This window comes from Neoarius graeffei, chromosome 1 (assembly GCF_027579695.1).
Source record: "Neoarius graeffei isolate fNeoGra1 chromosome 1, fNeoGra1.pri, whole genome shotgun sequence".
NCBI classification, from domain to species: domain Eukaryota; kingdom Metazoa; phylum Chordata; class Actinopteri; order Siluriformes; family Ariidae; genus Neoarius; species Neoarius graeffei.
In genome coordinates this window covers 75,266,263-75,289,526 of record NC_083569.1, presented here as the reverse complement: position 1 = coordinate 75,289,526, position 23,264 = coordinate 75,266,263, and the positions used below count along the sequence as shown (strand labels likewise).

The following is a 23,264-nucleotide window of genomic DNA, read 5'->3' as shown; positions in this document are numbered from 1 at the left end:
TGTGATTGCTTCAAAGCTGATATAATGCTGTAATTTCCACACCACATCCACTAGGGGGAGTTCCTGAATTATGACCTCCTGATTGGCGTGAACCAGGGAGAGGGGCTGAAGTTTGTGGATGATGGTGGCTCAGAAAGTGAGGAGGGAATTTCAGCTGCAGCTTTTGATTACACTATCTCCAACTTTGTGGACAACCTCTATGGATATCCTGAAGGTCAGTGTTATGAAGCCTTAACTGTTCTTAAATGGACGGATTATAAAATGCAGTCAAAATGTTTTGGAGTTCCATAAACAATAATCCATTTACTGTTGTGTTATTCTTCCATCTTACACCGCCTGTCCTCTCATCCAACACTGTCTGCTTTATAGTATCTGCAATTGCAAAGTTGTGCCAGCAGAGGACAGTGCTGGACTGTCTCTGAGCAGAGTGTAAAAATGAATTAATTTAGGTGGCAGTGATCATGTCCAAGGTTGTTTATCTCAGCACTGGGGAAGAGAGTTTGCTGTTTTAGAGATTGATGATAAATATAAACAGATGGGGTATAATCATCACAAGCCTTTAAACCTAGTGTCTCTAAATCACATGCACAGGGGCATAAGTGGCTATTACTGCAAAAGTTCCATTATACACATAGATACAACCCAAAGATTTAAAGAGGGAATAAAAACTGAAGAAGTTTTACTCCATCTATACACTTCTAAGGGTGGTAGATTGTATGCCTTTCCTCTAAATTTTTCCTTCTCTTTTTTTTTCTTATTCAATCTTTCTCTAGGTAAAGACATCTTGAGGGAGACCATCAAATTTATGTACACTGACTGGGCAGATCGAGATAATGGTGAAATGCGCCGCAAGACCCTGCTAGCTTTGTTCACAGACCACCAGTGGGTGGCTCCTGCTGTGGCTACGGCCAAGCTGCATGCAGATTACCAGTCCCCGGTGTATTTCTACACATTTTATCACCACTGCCAGACAGAGACACGGCCTGAGTGGGCAGACGCTGCGCATGGGGATGAGATCCCATATGTGTTTGGTGTGCCCATGATTGGAGCAACAGACCTGTTCCCCTGCAACTTTTCCAAGAATGATGTCATGCTCAGTGCAGTGGTCATGACCTACTGGACCAACTTTGCCAAGACTGGGTATGTTTCTGAGCCACATACTTCCATGCAGAGTGTGTTCACATTCAATAATCTCACCTTCAATTGCTTTTTATATACTAGTGCATCTCAAAAAATTAGAATATCGTGAAAAAGTTCAATATTTTCCATCAGTTATTTAAGAAAGTGAAAATTTAATATAATCTAGACTCATTACACGTAAACTAAAATGTTTCAAACATATTTCTATTTTAATTTTGATAATTATGGCCTACAGTGCAAAAAACATATCTCAAAATATTAGAGTATTTCATTTTGCATTTGAGTAAATAACTATTAAAACAGTATAAATACCGTGTATCTCTCAGTCTAGTTCAGTAGACACAGGCAGTCACAATCATGGGAAAGATGGCTGACTTGACAGTTGTCCGAAAGACAAATCATCAACACCCTCCAGAAGGAGGGACAGAAGGTCATTGCTGAAAAGACTGGCTGGAAAAGGTACACAAGCAACAGGGATGACTGCAGCCTTGAGAGGATTGTCAAGAAAAGTTGATTCAAGAACTCGGGAGAGCTTCACAAGGAGTGGACTGAGGCTGGTGTCAGTGATTTCCTTATCCAGCAGGACTTAGCACCTGCCCACAATGCCGAAACTACTACCAAATGGTTTGCTGACCATGATATTACTGTGGTTGATTGGCCAGACAACTCACCTGACCTGGACCCCATAGAGAATCTATGGGTTATTGTCAAGAGGAAGATGAGAGACACCCAGCCCAAAAATACAGATGAGCTGAAGGCCACCATCAAAGCAGCCTGGGCTTCAATAACACCTCAGCAGTGCCACAGGCTGATCACATCCATGCCACACCACATTGATGCAATAATTCATGGTAAAGGAGCCCCAACCATATACTGCATGTATAAATAAACATACTTTTCAGAAGTTACACATTTTGATTGTCTCATCTCATCTCATTATCTGTGCACAGCACCCTCTGTCACCGGCTTATTGAACTCAGCTTTCGCTCATTCACAACTCATCAACCACACTACTTAAGCCTCACTCTCACTCCTCTCATTGCAAAATATCGTTCTGTTTGCCAGTCCATACAAACCCTTTCTATCTGTCCGACTCTAGTTATTCTGACCCTCGCTATCTCTCTTTGTCTGCCCTTCTTGTCTCTTCTGTATTGTCCTGTTTGCCAATTGACTGACCCCGTCTACCTTTTGACTACGCTTCTCGTTTTATGATTTGGCTTCGTTACAAGTTTGCTCTCCGCTCTCCCCTGCACATACATCCATAAGTGCCTGCACTCTGACAGGATACTTCGCCTACCATGGATGCAGCAGAGGAGGCGATGCAAACTGCGTTGAATACCCAGAGATGTCTCTTAGGAGATCATCAACAGATGCTTGCAGACCTCAACACCTGGATGGCGCAGCTTGCAGCTGTGATGTCGCAGGCCCTCCTAATGTGCCCTGAGGCTTCTCCAAGTCCCACACTACAGCTCCCCATTCTGGAGAAATATGCCAGGGATGCTCTCGCCTGTAAAGGATTCTTATTTTAGTGCTCCATGTACTTCTCCACCATGCCTATCATCTCTGATGAACATAAGATTACTAAATTTCTTTCATTTTTCACTGGCAAAGCGCTACAGTGGGTGAGTGCTGTATGGAAGAATGGAGGTGAGCACACAACTTCATATGAACGTTTCCTCAAGTTGTTTAAAAGAGTATTTGATCACGAACCCAAGGGAATTGAAGTCAGCTAGAGTCTGCTCACCATCACACAGGGTTCAAGAGGAGTTGCTGAATATGCCCTTGACTTCAGAACTCTAGCAGCAGCCAGTGGATGGAATGACCCGGCTCTAAAAGCGGTGTTTTGCCAAGGTCTTCGTCCAGAAATTCTCAGTGAACTGGTGTGTAGAGACAAGCAACTAACATTGGACTCCCTCATTGACCAAGCAATATGGTTGGATCATCTGCTGACCAACTGGCCCTCTCTCAAGGAGAACTCCAAACCAGTCCATCCCTCTGAGGATGCCACACCTATGGAGTTTTCTTACACCCGTCTGAAATGTTCTGAACATGAAAGGAGGAGGAGAGAGGGTCTCTGCTTCTACTAAGGGAGTTCAGAGCATCATATCAACCAGTGTCCCATCTGTCCGTCTTGCACCAGCCCAGTTGAAGCCCCAGCTCATGCGGTGAGTCCAGTAAGATTTAGTGCACAGTCATTTAAAGTACCTGTGTTGTTAAAACTGGTATCCTCCATACACATTCTGTCTGCCTTTGTTGACTCTGGGCGGAGGGGAATTTCATCAACAGCATGATTGTCCAGAAGTTTGACCTGCCCACAACCCCTCTGCAGAGTCCACTCAACATCAGGACCATCGATGGAGGACCAATAGGTGATAATCTTGTCACCATTCAAACTGCTCCCGTTCACATTCTGGTGGGAGCACTCCACTCTGAACTCATTTCCCTCTATGTGACCACCACTGTCAATCACGATATCATTCTTTTGTACCCCTGGATACAGCTTCATGGCTCACTAATCTCTTGGCAGAACAAGGAAATTCTCCAGTGGTCACCCACCTGTTTCCAGAACTGTCTCTCACGTCCCCAACTCAGTCTCTCCTCTACCTCAGTAGAGAGTCCACAGCCTGATTCCATGGAGAATGTTCCCAAGTGTTACCTGGACCTGAGAGAGGTCTTTAGCAAGGGGAAAGCCTGTGGGCTACCACCGCATCGGCCATATGATTGTGCCATCGATTTTATACCAGACACATCACCTCCATGTGGTCTCATTTATCCCCTTTCTCAAAAGGAGCACTCTGCCATGGAAGAATACATCCAGGAAGCCCTCAAGCTGGGTTATAGATGCTCATCTAAGTCACCAGCGTCAGCTGAGTTCTTCTTTGTGGAGAAGCAAGGTGGTGGTCTCTGACCCTGCATAGACTATAGAGGACTTAAGTCTCCATCAAATAGCCCTATCCTCTTCCTCTTGTTTGCTCTGCCCTTGAACAACTTTGATCTGCTAAGACCTTCTCCAAAATAGACCTACGCAGTGCCTACAACTTGATCAGTATCAATAAGGGTGATAAATGGAAGACCACCTTCAGCATGACTGCCGGCCATTTTGAGTATGGGGTAATGCCCTATGACCTTCCTTCAGTGCCAAGTGTGATCCAGTGCCTTATCAACAACGTGCTATGGGACATGCTAGGCAAGTTTGTGATCACATATATTGACGATATCTTGATCTACTCTCCTGACAAGAAGAGTCATCTGGAACATGTCAGAGCCGTCTTCCAACATCTACTAGCTAATCACCTCCACGTGAAAGCAGAGAAGTGTGAATTTCATTTGAAGCGAATCTCCTTTTTGGGGTATGCCATAAGTGCAGAAGGAGTCAGCATGGATTCCTCCAAGGTACCTGCGGTCATGTCCTGGCCAGTATCCACATCCATAAAGGAGCTTCATCATTTCTTAGGCTTTGCCAACTTCTACTGTCACTTTTTATGAGAGGCTTCAGCATAATTGCTGCTCCCCAAATGGCCTTGCTCAAGAAGGGACCCAAGCACCTCCACTGGAACCCTTCGACAGAAGAAGCCTTTAATCATCTCAAGAACACTTTCACCTCTGCCCTGGTCCTACAGCAGCCTGACCCAACCAAGCCATTCATGGTTGAAGTTGAGGCCTCTGACACAGGAGTAGGATTCTTGTCCCAACTTTTTTGGCAAGAGACACAAGCTTCATCCAGTGGCATTTTTCTCGAAGAAACTCACCTCTGCAAAGAGGAATTATGATGTTGGGAACAGACAACTGTTCACCATCAAACTCGCTCTCGAGGAGTGGAGACACTGGCTGGAGGGAGCCACACACACCTTTGTGATACTTACCGAACATAAGAAACTAGAATATCTCATCTCATCTCATTATCTCTAGCCGCTTTATCCTTCTACAGGGTCGCAGGCAAGCTGGAGCCTATCCCAGCTGACTACGGGCGAAAGGCGGGGTACACCCTGGACAAGTCGCCAGGTCATCACAGGGCTGACACATAGACACAGACAACCATTCACACTCACATTCACACCTACGGTCAATTTAGAGTCACCAGTTAACCTAACCTGCATGTCTTTGGACTGTGGGGGAAACCGGAGCACCCGGAGGAAACCCATGCAGACACGGGGAGAACATGCAAACTCCACACAGAAAGGCCCTCGCTGGCCCCGGGGCTCGAACCCAGGACATTCTTGCTGTGAGGCGACAGCGCTAACCACTACACCACCGTGCCGCCCCTATCTCAAGAAGGCCAAAAGATTGAATCCATACCAAGTCAGATGGGCACTCTTCTTCACACATTTTAATTTCATGATCTTGTTCGGCCCAGGGTCAAAGAACACCAAGGCAGACACCCTGTCTCATACCTTTGACTTGTCACATCATGACCCTGTAATGCACCCCATTCTCTCACCCAACTGCTTTATCCAGTCCCTCACTTGGGACCTGGATCAGGAGATAAAGAACTCCCAACCACGGACAAGCCCAATCAGTCTTCCGCCCAGCCTCTGTTACGTCTCGAAACACCTCCAAATGTGACTCATCATATGGGCTCACACATCTCCTGCCATGGGACATCCTGGTAGCCAATGAACTCATCAAATGCTGAGGAACAAATACTGGTGAGAGAACATGCTCACTGAAATTAACCAATTCATCACCTCCTGCTCTGAGTGTGCCCAGGAGAAAGTCCCACGAACCCCTCCCGCTGGTAAGCTTTGTCCCCTCCTGGTACCTCAAAGACCCTGGTCCCATCTCGCCATTGATTTCATCACAGACCTACCTCCCTCCCAGGACAACAACACCATCATGGTGACAACTGACAGATTTTCCAAAGCCCTGAAACTAATTCCTTTACCTGGCATCCCCATGGCACTCCAAACAGCCGAATTGCTATTCCAACAGGTGTTCAGGTACTTTGGCATCCCTGAGGACATAGTCAGTGACTGGGATCCCTAATTCATCTCACACTTATGGACCTGTTTCATGGAACGGTTAAGAGTTTCAGTGAGTCTCATATCCGGTTATCATCCCCAATCTAACAGCCAAGTGGAATGGGCCAACCAAGAGATTGGATACTTTCTAAGAATCTTCTGTATGAGGAACCAGGGGGACTAATCTTGATTCATTCCTTGGGCCAAGTATGCACAGGACTCACTCAAACACTCCGCTACGCAACTAACACCCTGACAAACCTGCACCTAGGGAGAGAGGGTGCCCCAGGAAGACTTTAGATCCCAGAGGGAGCTCCTCAGGGGTGGGGGTTCTGTCAGTAAAGGCATTGAGAATGACAGCACTAGCCAAACTACAAACATGGCTACTCAGGACTGCAACGCCCAAAGAGCAAAGCGCCTTCTGTCACTGGCTTATTGAACTCAGCTGTTGCTCATTCACAACTCATCAACCACACTACTTAATCCTCACTCTCACACCCCCTCATTGTGAAGTATCATTCTGTGGTTTTCAGTCCATACCAAGCCTTTCTATCTCTGCCTGACTCTAGCTATTCTGGCCCTCGCTATCTCTTTTTGTCTATGCTTCTTGTCTCTTCTGTATTGCCCTGTTTGCCAATTGACCAACCCTTGCCTGCCTTTTGACCATGCTTTTCATTTTGCACTTTGGCTTCATTACAAGTTTGCTTTCCACTCTCCCCTGCACATACATCCATAAGTGCCTGCACTCTGACGGATTTTCATGAGCTATAAGCCATAATCATCAAACTTAAAACAAAAAGAGGCTTGAAATATTTCGCTTTAGGTATCAGGAATACAGAATATATGGAAGTTTACACTTTTGAATTAAATTACAAAAAATAATGAACTTTTTCACAATATTCTAATTGTTTGAGATGCACTAGTAGATGGTGAAGATCTTCATGTTCTCCTGTTGTTTTGAAACCTTGGAACTGAATTTATATGTCTTTTCTAATCCAGTTATGCTTCAGTTAATCAGAAGTAGTACATTTTGATTTTGCATAATTATAGGTCGGCTAAAAATGGGTTAAAATGCAAAAGAACTCTCTGATACAAATATTCTGATCTTTAACTTTTTCCTCATCAGGGATCCTAACCTGCCGGTCCCTCAGGACACCAAATTCATCCACACAAAGCCAAACCGCTTTGAGGAGGTGATCTGGACCAAGTTCAACTCTAAGGACAAGCAGTACCTGCATATCGGCCTGAAACCACGTATTCGTGACAACTACCGTGCCAATAAAGTGGCCTTCTGGCTGGAGCTGGTGCCTCACCTTCACAACCTGCACGAGGAACTCATGAGCTCCAGTACCACCCGCCTGCCCCCACGGCCTCCGCACTGGAAGAGCCCTGACCCCCGTGCCACACGCCCACCGTACCCAACCTTCCCTCCAGATCCAGATCCAGAGGGCTCAGAGAGACCACGTTTTTCTCCATTTCCTAGTGATGCACGTGACTACTCCACTGAGTTGAGTGTCACAGTGGCAGTGGGTGCATCTTTGCTGTTCCTCAACATCCTGGCATTTGCTGCACTCTACTACAAACGAGACCGGCGGCATGAGACACGGCGTCACCGCCTATCTCCACAGCGTGGCGTGCCGGCCAACGACCTGGCACACAGCCAAGAGGAGGAGCTCATGTCTCTGCAGATGAAGCGCTCTGAGCAGCGTGACGTGGAGCCTCTGCGACCAGCATGTCCACCAGACTACACTCTGGCACTACGGCGGGCACCAGACGATGTTCCTCTTATGACTCCTAACACCATCACCATGATACCTAGCAGCATCGCAGGCATGCAGCAGCTCCACGCCTTCAGCGCCTTCCCCTCCACCACTGGCCACAACAACACACTGCCTCACCAACACTCCACCACCCGCGTATAGTACTGCCCTCTCTTCCTGTCCTTTCTCCATCCTTCTCTCTCATCCTCCCTGGTGAAGAAGTACAATGGAGCCTCCTGGTGGTCCTCTTATAGACACATATGAACAGCAAGAATGAGCTGAAAATGTTGGCATTAAAGAAACTGCTTTTTCAGATGAGACAAGGCTACAGTTAGCAAGGACACATTGTCCATTAATGGATGCTTTAGGATTTTTTTTCCACAATGGTCTTAGTGGAAAAGAATAGTCCATCAGGGAGAATGTGACTGTCATGAATGGTCTGATGCGCGCATATATATATATATATATATATATATATATATATATATATATATATGAGAGGGAGAATGTTGCCGTTTTCTAGGTTTTTTTTTCCTTTTTTTTCCCTCTACAGGCTGGAAGACCTTTATCAGCCCTTCATTTTTCTCTCAACAGATTCTTCTAGTGTTTTTTGTCTTTATTTCTTCTATTTTTTAGTATCAGCCCACTACATTTTTCTCCTCATCAGATCCTCTGAACATGCTCTGTGATCTCGTGTAAAGGGCAGGAGAGTCAATTTTATACACAACATGTGTAATAAGCAAATGATACACAACAACACATGGTTGTGTTCTTTCTACCAGCAATCTTGGTGCCAAGTACTATAGTGTACTCCTGCCACAAGATACAAAAATACATCTGAGAAAATAACAACGTTGATCTGGCAATGGAAAGAAAGTTACAAGTGCCAGCCTGCTTACTCTCTATCATCTCTGTTGTCTTATTTGTTCCCCTTTTTCATCAGTGAAATTAAGTGTCTTTCTACTTGTGTATATATAAATCAGTGGCAAAGCCTGATTGTTTATCGACAAGTGCAATGTTGGCCATGATAGCACTGTTTTAGCAAATTTCTTAACATCTCATCGAAATGCTCAAACACCTTCTTACTTGCTTTGCTCCTGTGTACAACACCACTGTATTTTTGGCCATTTGTGGTGTTACACTGATATTTTTTCAGATCAATATATAATTATTGGTGCTATTGTTTGAGATTTGGCCACTGTAGGAGGCAGTATTTTATCTTCAGAATACTAGTGAACTATCATAGTCAGATGGAGTTGTTACACATGTCATGCACGTATGTAGCCATTTCTCAGCTTGTGAAATAAGGCTTGGAATCTTGTTTTACACTGTTACCCTTCTTTTACAGCATTTGCACTTCATTTTCTCCCATTTCTCTCCTTGAGTCCCTTGTTTGCACCTTTATTTCCAGAGAATGCTAATTGTGAGGATTCTGGAGGGTATGCACGTTTGTATGCGTGAGTATGTGTGTATTTGAGCATGTGCAGAACTGTGTGTATGAGCTGTGAGATGCATGTTAGCAGCACCTTACAAGAACACTTCTAACTGCAGAGAAATTTAAGAAAGCAGTAAAATGAGAAGGAGCACTAAAAAGACAGCGAGACAAGTTGTAGACCTCCAGAGTAAATTTCACTACATGGCATTTGCATTTATCTTTTGAAATTACTCCCTTGTTAGCTTTTTGTCAGCATTCAGGTACACTGTTACACAGGCTGCTGCTGAGTAAGTAGTAAATCTTTTTATGTGTGAGTGATTTTCAGTGGAGCAGATCCCTAAATATCAAATTCATAACTGTGTGATGTAGCGCTGCACACTCCTTCAATATGGTTACAATAAGCACAGAGAAGAAAAGGCATGACATTGAATATTAATCGGATAAGAGCAGATGAACCATCCAAGATGACCGTGCAATCAGGGCAGACAAAAAAGGCATAGAAATGAGGATACATCGGTCATGTTGAGGCTTGCTTTTTTTTTCTCATTAGTATTTCAATGTATAGCCTGATAAGGACGTTCTCATGAGATAAGGTATACGTGTATCCATCAGAGAAGACAGGCGTCACACACACAATTATGGAACACCTTATTTCTCCATTATTATTTACTGCCATATCAATTGTTTGTCCTATTCTGAGTTCTGTGAGAGTGATAAGGGGGAGCTGTGCACTTTTATCTACAACCTCATATGTGGAAGAACTTATAGACTGCTGCTGTAGCTATCTGAGACTGAAAAGCCTGAAAGCAGGCTAAAGTCTAATGCTACACAGTGCATTGTAACATATAGAAATGTCTAGCATTGCCTGACTAGCATACTGGAGATCTTGTATGCTGGACAACAACAAATTGGATTCAGTTCATATTGGATTCAAACTTAGAGGCACACAAAATGAAGACATTAAAAGACTTTTTTTTCATGGAAAAACAACTGTGAATAATGATTGAGTTTTACCTGTTGGAATCCTGTGCCCACATGGTCACTATTTGTGGTAGGAAACAAGGCTAACCTGAATGAAGCATACCAGAATGGAAGTGGACAAGAGGTGCATTTTAAAAAAAGCAAACAAACATAAAGTTTGCCTTTATTTCTCTCAGTTTTTGTATGCTGGGTGACATTGTGAACAGTGGAGCCTTTCTTCTCCCAATGAAGCTCTGGGTTCTCAGAAAGCTTATGCTAAGCAAAGATAATATACAGTGAAGAGGACTCATCTGTACATTTTTCAGTGTAAGAAAAAAACAACAAAAATATTTGTAAATATTCTGTTGTTTGTTTGTTTGTTTGTTTGTTTGTTTTATGAGTGAATGAAATACTTACTTTGTGAACAAGACAACAGGTGGAAGTGTTAATTCAGCCACCATAGACATCATTATATAAATCTGTCCTTCTGCTGTTTATTCAGTTTAAGGAATTAACAACTAACTGCAATCTTACAGGAAAGTTGTATCCATTTCAGAGTGAATATTCGCCTGCCTGACAGTTTCACACTTGCACTACTATGCTTCATCAGTTAGCAAACCCCTAGCATGAATCTTCTTCTGACTGTTCATTCAGTAAGTTGTAATCACTCTGTTTTCAGATAATGAGTCACTGTGTGAGTAATGGAGGCTGGAATGAAGACCTCTGCTCCTTGGGCCTCTTACAGTAGCATTTGAGCAAAAGAGCAGCGTGGTGGGTATGTAAGATTGCCTCCACTTGATTAAGAAAGAAAATTCATTTTACCTCTGCTTAAATAAGCACTGGTCAGTTTTTGTATATCTCATTTTTGTGACATTCATTTCCGAAATGAGAAATTTTTCCGCTTTGATTTTCAAATGCACTGATTGGCATTGTACCATTTGGTAATCCTGGCAGCCTTGTGGCTTAAATAATGGGGGGGAAGAAGCACATAAAATCCCCTTGGGGAAAACTCTGAGATCTGCTGTGTCCCAGACCTGTGTCTGTTGTCTTGTTCTTAAGTTCTTTGTTGAAAATCAGAAACCTGATAAGATGAAGAAAGTGTTAAAAATGGACGTAAAATAGATGATTATTAAAAAAGAAAATATATAAATAAGGAGATGATATTTCTGTTTGATTTAGAAATTATTACACACTGTATGCTGTGACTCTGATCTGGGAAACATTAAATACATTCATATCCCGTTACCTGTCACTGTTTGTTTACTGAATAGCCATGCTTCTTAATCAGCTCGCAGTGTCATGGTGCAGAATTTATTTACACAACACTGAAAAAACTGAAACGCTTACAACTATTGATATTTGATGTGGTTTGGTTTCAATGACAAAAACAAAAGGTTTTCTCAGGGCATGACTTCAGTATCCAACTCCTTTATAAGTCATCAGATTGGCCTGGATGACAAAAGACACTCAGATTGGTCCAGCCATATGTTGTGTTTTTTTTTTTATGCTTTTAAAGTAAAATTTCAAGTCAAAATTCATTTTGTCAGCAGGTATAATAATAATAATAAAAGCTTGCATAAATATTCAGCCCTTCCACACTATTCCTTGATCAAACCACCTTTGGCTGCAGTGACTGCTTTAAATCTGTTGGGGTATGTTCCTCGCTTTGCACACTGTTTGGGAGTGATTTTCACCCATTCTTTCTGCCAGATTTGCTTCTGAAAGGTAAAATTTTCTTCCACATTTTTTTAACAAACTGAAGCAGGTTCTCTTGAAATATCCCCCTTTATTTTGCTCCATACATTTTTCCTTCTTTTTTTGACAAGAAACACAGGTTCTGTGTATGAAACACTCCCCAGAGCACAATGCTGCCACCACTATCTTTCACTGTAGGGATAGGGTTCTTTGAGATATGGCTTGGGTTAGATAGACACCATGCATAACGCTTTGAAACTTGCCCAAATGCAGTAAATTAACCTTGGCTTCACAACACCAAAAACACATCTATACTGGGTCACACTCATGCTTTCATATGGTGCTGCCACCACTGTAGTTCAGTGTAGGGATGGTGTTAATTGAAGTAGTTGGTTCACACCACACACAGCATTTTGAAACTTGTCCAAATACACTGTCATGACGTTGTCTCATCAAACACACACACACATAAATAACCAACCAAACAAGGTCTGTCGTATTTTCATATGGATCTACTTGAGGACTGGTTTCATAATTGCCACCCTCCCATACATTTCCAAAATGGTTGTATGGTGCAACTTCACTCTACTCTCAGGCACTGTACTCTGTACTTTGTCAGAGTGACTGCTGGCCATGCTGTGGCATCCTGAATCAGCAGGGACGGACTGGGACCAAAAAACGGCCCTGGACTTTCCCCCCAAATAGGCCCAATATACTATAGTATACTATACTATAGTGCTATAGTAAAGTGCTATATTGTCTGTCATAACAAAACCCACACAGATGAACTATTTATGATTGTTTATTCAAGAACTCAAGAACACCTAATATTCAAGAACGACTAAACATCACTTGCATCTCCTAAACAAAAATGAACATAGACATTCTCTTTTATACTGCTATTTTACAGTCACTTCTATGCTTGCATTTTAAAGAGAAAAAAAAAATCTGTATCACTGATATTTGTAACTGACTTTGCCAACAATAATTACACTGAGCAGTCATTCTGAATGTTGGCTATTAAAGGTTGGTACAATTAGTGCTGAGGGAGAAGAAGTTTCCTCAGAAGGTCACTGTTTTCTGCCACTCTGTCAATGATACAGTCACTATCCAGGAACATGAGGATGTTTTTTTCAGTAGCCATTAACATGAAGGCCTCAGGGTATTATTTGGAATGACAGCCTTTAAACCTGTACTTATACCTCAAAATTCTATTTTTAAAAACCAGCCAAAACTTTGGATAAACATAGCATTTGATACCTAGGCTACAGACAAGAAGAATAAAACAGATTTGGAGGTTTTTCCTAAATCCCAATTGCATTTTTAACCTTTTAGGTCTATTCTGTGTAAGAATTAGCCTGCTTGACACATTTTATAATTTTAATATTATGCTGATTTTTTTGGTAGGTAAGTCTGACAAACAGATCTAAAATTAGGCTATTAACAAATTGCACAATGCAATGCTGCTGTGGTTAGTTATGATACCATTCAACCAGTCATCCTTCAAACAACATTTGTAGCCTATTCCACAGACATTTCACCACGCACCATGAAAGAGAAGACAAAGATAAATAGTGCTAAAATGGAAAACACTTCTCCCCCTCAAACTTTTGGTTAATGATAGGCTAGAGCTTTGGTTCTCTTGAACGTAAAGAGCCTAATCTGCATGAATTATGCAGAGGTGAACATATGAAATCGCAGCCATTTGTGCTTGCCTATATCTATTTATAATTGGCTTGCTTGGTAGTTACGTGTTTGCTTTGACAGCAATAAACCACATATTTCTCACCATCACACCACAAATCCAGTCAATAGAAGATTGGCCTACTATGAGAGGGGTCTATGAGTGGCCTTTACGTAACCTGTTTTATGCTATGGTTTTATGTCATTGCCACTTACCGGTACCTCCTCCTCCAGTGAAATTCCCTCAGCTGCCTGCCCCTCATCATGACTATCATCATCAGCATGTGGTTGGTCAGGTTGGATGTCCACCTGGTTCTCAGTCTCGCTCAGCGATAACGTGACATGAACGTTACTGCTGCTGCTTGCAGTTGCACTGCTGCCAAAAAGCTCTGTGAGCTTTCTACATTTTGAAGCATCTTCTTCAAGTGACTTCACTTTCTTTTGTTTTAACTTTTCCCATCCACCTTTCTCCTTACGTTTTCTGCTTTCCATCTTTCTGTTGACAGACACTAACTTTACTCTTTTTTGTTGGCTTTTAGGCCTATGGAATTATGATTGACAGATAAATTATCGTCTTAGCGCCACCTGTCGTTAGTTGATAGACTGAAAATTTTGGTTATTGAACAGGGCCGACGGCCGTAGACTGGACAGCCGTTCTGGACTTTTCCAGAACACACAGATTGCCAGGCCACCCCTGTGAATCAGTCATGTTTTTGTGCTGAGTTTTAAGGGATGGCCTTGTACAGGTCACACTTGGGTAGTGTGATGTAGTTTCTACTTCCTCACAATTGAGCCAACAGTGTTTATTGGGATGTCCAATCTCATCTCATCTCATCTCATCTCATCTCATCTCATTATCTCTAGCCGCTTTAGCTTCTACAGGGTCGCAGGCAAGCTGGAGCCTATCCCAGCTGACTACGGGCGAAAGGCGGGGTACACCCTGGACAAGTCGCCAGGTCATCACAGGGCTGACACATAGACACAGACAACCATTCACACTCACATTCACACCTACGGTCAATTTAGAGCCACCAATTAACCTAACCTGCATGTCTTTGGACTGTGGGGGAAACCGGAGCACCCGGAGGAAACCCACGTGGACACGGGGAGAACATGCAAACTCCGCACAGAAAGGCCCTCGCCGGCCACGGGGCTCAAACCCGGACCTTCTTGCTGTGAGCCGACAGCGCTAACCACTACACCACCGTGCCGCCATGTCCAATCTCTTCTATAGAATTTTACACTTTATTTCTAAAGCCTCACTCACAACCCGCCGTAAGTGTTTTGAACACGCACGAGTTGCAGGGTTTGGTAGCACGCAGCCGTGCCGCAGGGTCGCGGTGAACCCGGGGGAAAGTTTGGGGGAGAAGTACGGGCAAAGTACTTGTCAAGTACAGGTTGCACACCTGACTTCCTTGAGGCCTGGGAAAAATTGTGCCGTTTGCCCGTGGAAAGTGTATATCTGATGCATGTAATCAGTGCGTGTTCAGTGAGTGCGGAGTGTGTGAGACTTGCATTTTACCAGTTTCCTGCACTACAAGTTTGGGCTGCACTTGTGAAGCGTGTGATGCATGTGATTAGCATGTTACAATCACTCATAACTTGCGTGTGACACAAGCCAGGAGTGGGCATAAAACCAGTGTGTCTGCAGTATTCTGCATCTGTCTTTTGGCTGAAGAACATTGGATATTTTGTGGGAAAAATAAAAATTCAGTTTAAAGTTTAGAAAATGGGACCCAAAAAGAAGCGAGCAAAAGTGAAGTAACCCAGCCTGAAACAGCAGAGGGGGAGGAGGAATTTGATGATGATGGTAGCAGGGCGGCATGGTGGTGTAGTGGTTAGCGCTGTCGCCTCACAGCAAGAAGGTCCGGGTTCGAGCCCAGCAGCCGACGAGGGCCTTTCTGTGCGGAGTTTGCATGTTCTCCCCGTGTCCGCGTGGGTTTCCTCCGGGTGCTCCGGTTTCCCCCACAGTCCAAAGACATGCAGGTTAGGTTAATTGGTGGCTCTAAATTGACCATAGGTGTGAATGTGAGTGTGAATGTTTGTCTGTGTCTATGTGTCAGCCCTGTGATGACCTGGTGACTTGTCCAGGGTGTACGCCGCCTTTCGCCCGTAGTCAGCTGGGATAGGCTCCAGCTCGCCTGCGACTCTGTAGAACAGGATAAAGCGGCTAGAGATGATGAGATGAGATGAGATGAGATGAGATGAGATGATGATAGCAGCACCAGCGAGCCCTGCATGGACAGGGAGAAGTATGGCTTCAAGCCGGCAGAAGGCACAGCACCCCGCCAGAGGGATTTTCACAGGTAAATACACATGCTTTAAACATTCATTGCAGTGCTTATGTAATTAATATTATATATGCTGATTTTCATGTGTGTTTTAGCTAACAACGCCCAGAAGTGAGGACACTGCAATCCCATCATCGCTGTCAGGCCAGTGTGCCATGATCAAGGCAAGGCAAGGCAAGTTTATTTATATAGCACATTTCATACACAGTGGCAGTTCAATGTGCTTTACAGAAGTAAAAGCAAAACAGTAAACAATAGAGAATAAAATTTCATAAAATAAATGGGAAGAAATATAATTAAAGCCGCAAGCGGCCTCGACGGGCCCTCGCGCCAGCGGCCAAGGGGGGCGGGGGCATGCGTCCCCGCGAAATACCTTCCACAGCTTCTTCGGCAAGAGACATTACTCCCACAATGGCGACAAAGCACAGAATTGGACACAGAGTACACGGTGCGCTGAGATGTTGTCATGGACAGAACATTTTATGCCATGGCTTCCCAACCAAATTAATGTATTTACTTCATCAGTCACCAAGCTATAGCTACATAGGATTGTCTTCTGTTAGACATCTATTAGTCTGTATGTAACGCTACAACACTTGCTCCCGACTGCCTACCCATTCCCCACAAGTCATGTGTGTTTAAGGCAACCAAAACAACATACTCCTGGTGCCTCATGATTGTAAACACCTCTCCTGCAACTGCTACAGCGCAATGAGCGCCCCCAGTGGTGAAAGTTCACCAAATTTGGTATACATGTCAAGGGACCTATGAAGAGTTGTTTTGTCAAGTTTGATCAAGTTTGACCAATCAGAAGCCGAGATATAAATTGTTGCCTGAAAACAGCGCCCCCAGTGGCAAAAGTTCACAAAATTTGGCAAATATGTCAGGTGACCTGTTAAGAGTGTGTGTATCAAGTTTGATCAAGATTGAGAAAATAGAAGATGAGATATTGATTTTTGAAGAATAAATTTTTTGGTTTTTCCCATGTCAGAAGGTGGCGCTATGCTGTACATGAGCGATTATGAGTTGGAAAAATAAGTGTCTACAACAGCAACGTACTATCACAAGGTAGTGGTGTGAAGGAAAAGCATTATGGAATTATTTACCAAAAACCCGTTTTGGAGCAATTGCGTCGGCCAGAAACAGCGCCCCCCATTGACGAAAATTCCCAAAATGTGGTGTACATGACATGGGAGGTAGTAAGAGGGTGGCAGTGAAGTTTGACCAAATTTGAGGAAAGATTGGAATTTTTGCCCAAAAATAGCGCCCCCAGTGGCGAAATATCACAGAAATTGGGTAACATGTCAGAAGCCCAATGAGTGATTTGCGTGTGAAGTATGAGCAGTTTTGAGCAATCAGAAGATTTGTTATGAATTTTTAAGCATGTAAAATTTTGCATCGAAAATTGATTGACGTATAACTTCTGAACGGTTTATCCTACGTGAAACGTATTTAGTAACTTTTGTCAGCCATGTCTGTAGATGATGTGCATCAATTTTGGTGACATTCCTATGAACGGTCTAGGAGGAGTTGCGCCGTCTTCGTGGCCATGCATTTCGCACAAAAGTGAAATTACCTCACTTCCTGTTGGGCGTGGCTAATGCATTGGCATTACATTTTTGTCCGGCTTAGTGAGATACATAAGCGTACCAAATGGCATGCCACTACTACAAACTACATGGCACCCAGGCACCTTAATGCGGGAGGCCAAAATCACAACGACTTAGGGGGCGCTATAGAGGCCCGGAGCCCCGGCCAAGTTTGGGCTTCTGGTTCTGAGTAGCGGTGGCAATTCTCGGAACTGGTGCCAAATTTCGTGCGTTTTCGCCCATGGCAAGCGCCCCGAAAATGGCCCAACAGCGGAGAAAAATAAAGAAGAAGAAGAAGACGGAAGAAGAAGAAGAAGAAGAAGAAGCAGACGGAAGAAGAATAATAATAGTGAACTCTTACAAGAACAATAGGGCCTTCGCCCATAGGGCTCGGGCCCTAATAAGAATTAAACAATAGTAGAAATAAAATAATAAAATGAAGTAGAAGTTCAAATAGGGAAAAAAACAGCAGAATAAAATAGAATAAAAGTTAAGTAAAATTTGAAACATGCAGAGACTGTAAAAGTAAAGATTATAAAACATGTAAAGAAGACAATATTAATTATTTAACAGAAAGCATCTGAAAACAGCTTGGTCTTTAACCTAGATTTGAAGCTGCCAACAGCAGGAGCATTTTTGATGTCCTCTGGCAGTTGGTTCCATAGCTGCACTGCATAGTAGCTAAAAGCTGCTTCACCATACTTTGTTTTAACAACAGGTTTTAATAGTAAATTTTTCTGTTGCGATCTGGTAGATCTGATTGGGTTAGGCTGCTGCAACATATCAGAGAGGTAATTGGGCCCTGTACCATTTAGAGATTTGTACACCAGCAGCAATGCTTTAAAGTCAATTCTGTAGCTTACTGGAAGCCAGTGAAGGGACCTTAGAATTGGAGTAATGTGCTCTGTTCTTTTTGTTCGTGTGAGAACCCTAGCCGCTGCATTTTGAACCAGCTGAAGTCGTTTGATGGTCTTTTTTGGCAGGCCTGTGAAAAGGCCATTGCAGTAATCAACCCTACTAGAGATGAAGGCATGTATCAGTTTTTCCAGATCATTTTTTGACATAAGTCCTCTTAGTTTGGAAATGTTTTTTAGGTGATAAAATGCCGTTTTAGTGATTGCTTTCATGTGACTGTCAAAGTTTAGCTCGCTGTCAATGAAAACACCAAGATTTTTAACCATTTCTTTAGTTTTAATCCCTTTTGTGTCAAGAATAGTGATAATCCTGAGTCTTTCATCTTTTTTTTCCAAATAGAATTACTTCTGTTTTATCTGTGTTCAGCTGAAGAAAATTTTGTGACATCCAGTTAATGATTTGATCGATACACTGGTAGAGACATTCAAGGGGGGCATAATCATTAGGTGATAAAGCAAAATAAATTTGGGTGTCATCTGCATAGCAGTGATACAAAATTGAATTGTTATTGATAATTTGCCCAAGTGGGAGCATATAAAGGTTGAATAGTAATGGTCCAAGAATCGACCCCTGGGGGACACCACAGGTCAAGGACATTGACGTTGAGGAACAATTTCCCATGGTAACAAAGAAGCTTCTATCTTTTAAGTATGAATTTAACCAATTGATAACTTTACCAGTCAACCCAACCCAGTGTTCAAGTCGATATAGCAGTATGTTGTGATCAACAGTATCAAAAGCTGCACTGAGGTCCAGTAATACCAGGACCGATGTTTTGCCTGCATCAGTATTAAGACGTATGTCATTTATAACTTTAATCAGCGCTGTTTCAGTGCTATGATTGGCACGAAATCCTGACTGAAAATTATCAAAACGGCTGCTTGATATCAAGAAGGCAGTTAATTGATTGAAGACAATTTTTTCAAGGATTTTCCCGATGAATGGTAAATTTGATATTGGCCTGTAGTTATTTAATACTGAAGGATCCAGATTATTTTTTTTAAGTAGGGGCTTTACAATGGCTTTTTTCAGGGACACAGGAACAACGCCAGTCTCTAGGGATGTATTTATAATTTGAAGCGCATCTGTAATTATAAGATGAAGAACAGACTTAAAAAAGTTGGTGGGCAGAATGTCCAATTCAGATGTTGAGGAACTGAGATTTTGTACAGTTTTTTCAAGAGTCTCATAATCAATTAAACAAAATTCTGACATTGTGTTGAAGTTATCTATCTGTGTCATTGGTGATTGCAGTTTTTCAATTTTTTGCAACTGAGATATATTATGAGCAATATTCTGCCGTATTTTATCAATTTTACCTTTGAAGAAGGATGCAAACTCATTGCATTTATTAACTGAGAGAAGTTCAGGTGCTAATTGTGGTGGGGGATTAGTTAGCTTCTCTACTGTTGAAAATAGCACACGGGCATTGTTCATATTCCTGTTGATGATGTTGGAGAAGAAAGACTGTCTTGCTTTACGAATTTCATAATTATAATTACAAAGCATCTCTTTATGGATTTGATAATGGATGTGAAGTTTAGATTTGCGCCATTTTCTTTCAGTCTTTCTACATTCTCTCTTTAGCAGTTTAACAGCCGGGTACTGCTTCCATGGTGCTTTCTGCTTATCATTGACTCTTTTGATTTTGAATAGAGCAATATCATCCATAATTTGGGTCATATTTAAATTAAAAATTTCCAGTAAATCATCTACAGAGTCTGACATTTTGGTTGAGTTCTGAGAGAGAGCTTGCTCAAAGAGAACACGTGTTGTCTTTTATGACTCTCCTACCCATAGTCGTTGAGCTGTTCTGAATGTGAGGAGACATAGAAACATCAGAGAAAACACAAAAATGATCAGATAAGGCCAGGTCAACAACAGTAGTAGAAACAGTAAGACCCTTTGTGATGACGAGGTCAAGGGTATGACCACGAGAGTGGGTCGGCCCCTGTACATGTTGTACTAGGTTGAAGTTGTCAATAAGTGCAAGTAGTTCTTTGGCATAAGTGTTTTCAGTATTATCTACATGCAAGTTAAAATCCCCAGATATAATAAGACAATCAAACTCTAAGCAAATGACTGACAACAGTTCACCAAACTCTTCAAGAAAGACTTTGGCTGAATGTCTCGGAGGCCTATAAATAGTTAATAATAATATGTTAGGAGAGCATGTAACAAGTGCACATAAGTGTTCAAAGGATGTAAAATCACCAAGTGAGGATTGTTTACATTGAAAAGAGACCTTGAATATATTTGCGATCCCTCCACCTTTCCCTTGTCGGGTAACATTCAAAAAATTAAACTTTGGGGGAGCTGCTTCAATAAGGGTGGTAGCACTATTTGCTTGATCCAGCCAAGTTTCATTTAGAAGCAAAAAATCAAGATTGTGTTTGCAGATAAGATCATTAATTAAAAATGACTTGTTTGAAAGTGATCTAATGTTCAGAAGAGCTAGCTTTACAGAAAGTCTAGAAGTAATATCTGCTTGTGCACTCTGATGTTGTTTTAAAACAGGAAGGAGATTAGATTGGTTTACCCCCTGGGTTAAATGTGCTCTATGTTTTCTATTTCTTATCAACACAGGAATAGAGAATGGCATAGGCATATTGGGTCCCAGTTGGTTTTCAAAACTACACCCATTTGCAGGGACCCAGACTACATCAAACAAGACTTTCTAAATGTTCCATTAGGTTTGAGGGTGAAAGGATTGGAGATGACATGTATCTTTTAGATGGTGAAAAAGATTTGTAGCCGGCTGAAAGTCCTGGGCGAACACAGTTTTGATGAACTGGGTACACTGCTTGTCGCGACAGATTTGGGCTGGAAAAAGAGAGTGTAGCCATTGGGAGCAATCTTTGCATACTATTAGGGAAATCCATGCGGGTGGGAGACGGAGATGGTGCAGTGAAGTCAGAAGAGCGAGAAATTGGTGAGTTCTTTGTATGGCAGTTTGTCTCTGATTTTTGGCAGTCTGTCTTTGAATCTTGGCAGTCTGGCAGGTCAGATGTCTGTGTGTCCTTGATGACGACTTGCAAAGATGATTGTTTTGGCTTTGCAGAGGTATTGTTTTTTGTAATTATGTCAGTCTGCGACACCTTATCAACTGTTTTCCTCAATGCTGGCTGAGAAAAGATTGCAAGTCTGTAATGGTCTACTAAGACTTTGGCCCCAATCCAGCTGAGTTCAGTGCTATTTGGCTTGAAGAATTCTCTGCGATTCCAGAAAAGGTTAAAATTGTCTATGAAGTTCATACCAAATGAAAAACAAGTTTTTCCAAGCCAGGTGTTAAGACTGAAGAGTCGAGAAAATGCAAAGCTTCCTCTCGCTGGGAGTGGGCCACTAATAAAAGATTGTATTCCAGTCTTATAGAGATCAGAAAAAAGTTTTCTGAAACCATCTTGGACAAACAGCTGTTCTCTGAAAACATCATTTGCTCCCACATGCACAACAATACGTTTGATAGTTTTATGCTCGGACATGAGTTTCAAAATGCTGTCTTTGGTGTCAGAGATGGATGCATTTGGAAGGCAGCAAAAAATCATCCCATGACCTTTTAAATGTCTTACAGTGGAATCACCAAGAACAAGATCAGTGATGAGGACAAGGACATCCCGACACCCCGTCCCACCACTCAGCAGGAGTAGGAGCAGGACAGCAGCTCGGAGTCAGAGTGTGTTTCAGTGCCCAAACTGTTGGGCTATTTAGTTGGGATTTTTTACAGTGAAATAAAATGTGTTATTCCCTTATACTCATGTTTTATTATTTGATGTTTGCATGGTAAATTAAACATATACTCAAATAAAAACAGCAAATGAGTTGGTCTTCTTCCTTTCTACAATGCTACATGCTACATAATCGGTTCCTTGGTTCCTCCCCAATATATATACCCAGAGTCTTGCCCCTCGTGTTGCATGCACTGTGTGCAGGTTGCGTGCGCTGTGTGCATGCCACACATAGGGGTAGAAAGTGAGATGCACTTCTGTCTTGAGCGCCGCACAAATAGCAAGTGTGGATACTTGGGTAGTATTTCTGAGCACGTCACTCATACAATGACTGTGCGTCACTCATGAGTCTTACCGTCATCGCAAAAAGCCCCTACTAGCCGTGCTGCTGACTTGGTTCAGGTGTACAAAAGGAGTACGGGTCCTGTACGTAGTGTATGCGTTCTTGATTTGTCGCAAGACCCGTAGAATTTGCATGTGCAGGACCAAAAGTCTCCACGGCCAGTCTGCGACCTTCTACGGTGCTGAACACACGCAAGTGTTGTGCAAGTCTCAAGCATGATTTTGCCAAATTTTTTACCGTAGACCGCCCGGAGCAGCATGGACGGCGGGTTGTAAGTGAGGCTTAAGTTATGGAATTCTGTTCCCTTCTCTTTAACTTTCTGAGAATGCTCTTTAGTTTTCATTTTCACCTGTTTACTTATGATTGACAGTCTTTTCAAAGACACTTCAACTGAGATGGATTTTGTTAAGACAATGGAAGCTATTTTAGTATTTCACAGGTGAAGGCCAATTATAAGTCAACTGTGTCCTTGTTAAGACAATATCTTTCATCTGGATCTTCCAGAACCTGGAGGGGTGAATAATTATGCAAACATCATTTCAGTTTTTGATTTTCTTTGAAATGCTTGCTGACCAATAATTAATTTTAGATTAAACTCAGTGGAAGAGAACACGATGTGGCAGCGGGGGCGTGGTCAAGCATCGGTCTGTGACAGGAGGGTGGAGCCGGGGAAGGTGAGTGGCAGATTCGCTACACCTGACTGTAATTAACCTGTGTTTTGTGTGTGTTTTCCCAGTAAACCGCTCCCTATTTTAGGAGGCTGAGAGAGA

At 42.6% G+C, this 23,264-nt stretch overlaps 1 protein-coding gene across 6 annotated transcripts in view; it reads left to right on the top strand.

Moving 5' to 3' along the window:
- nlgn2a (neuroligin 2a) overlaps positions 1–8,020 on the top strand; it is a 302,180-nt gene extending 294,160 nt beyond the window's left edge. For all 6 annotated transcript variants that reach the window (XM_060926606.1, XM_060926809.1, XM_060926868.1 and 3 more), the window contains 3 exons: positions 55–214; positions 774–1,140; positions 7,225–8,020. In XM_060926606.1, coding sequence (XP_060782589.1) covers positions 55–214; positions 774–1,140; positions 7,225–8,020 — 1,323 coding nt within the window. The remainder of the gene's footprint in view (positions 1–54; positions 215–773; positions 1,141–7,224) is intronic.
- The last annotated feature ends 15,244 nt before the right edge of the window (positions 8,021–23,264 follow it).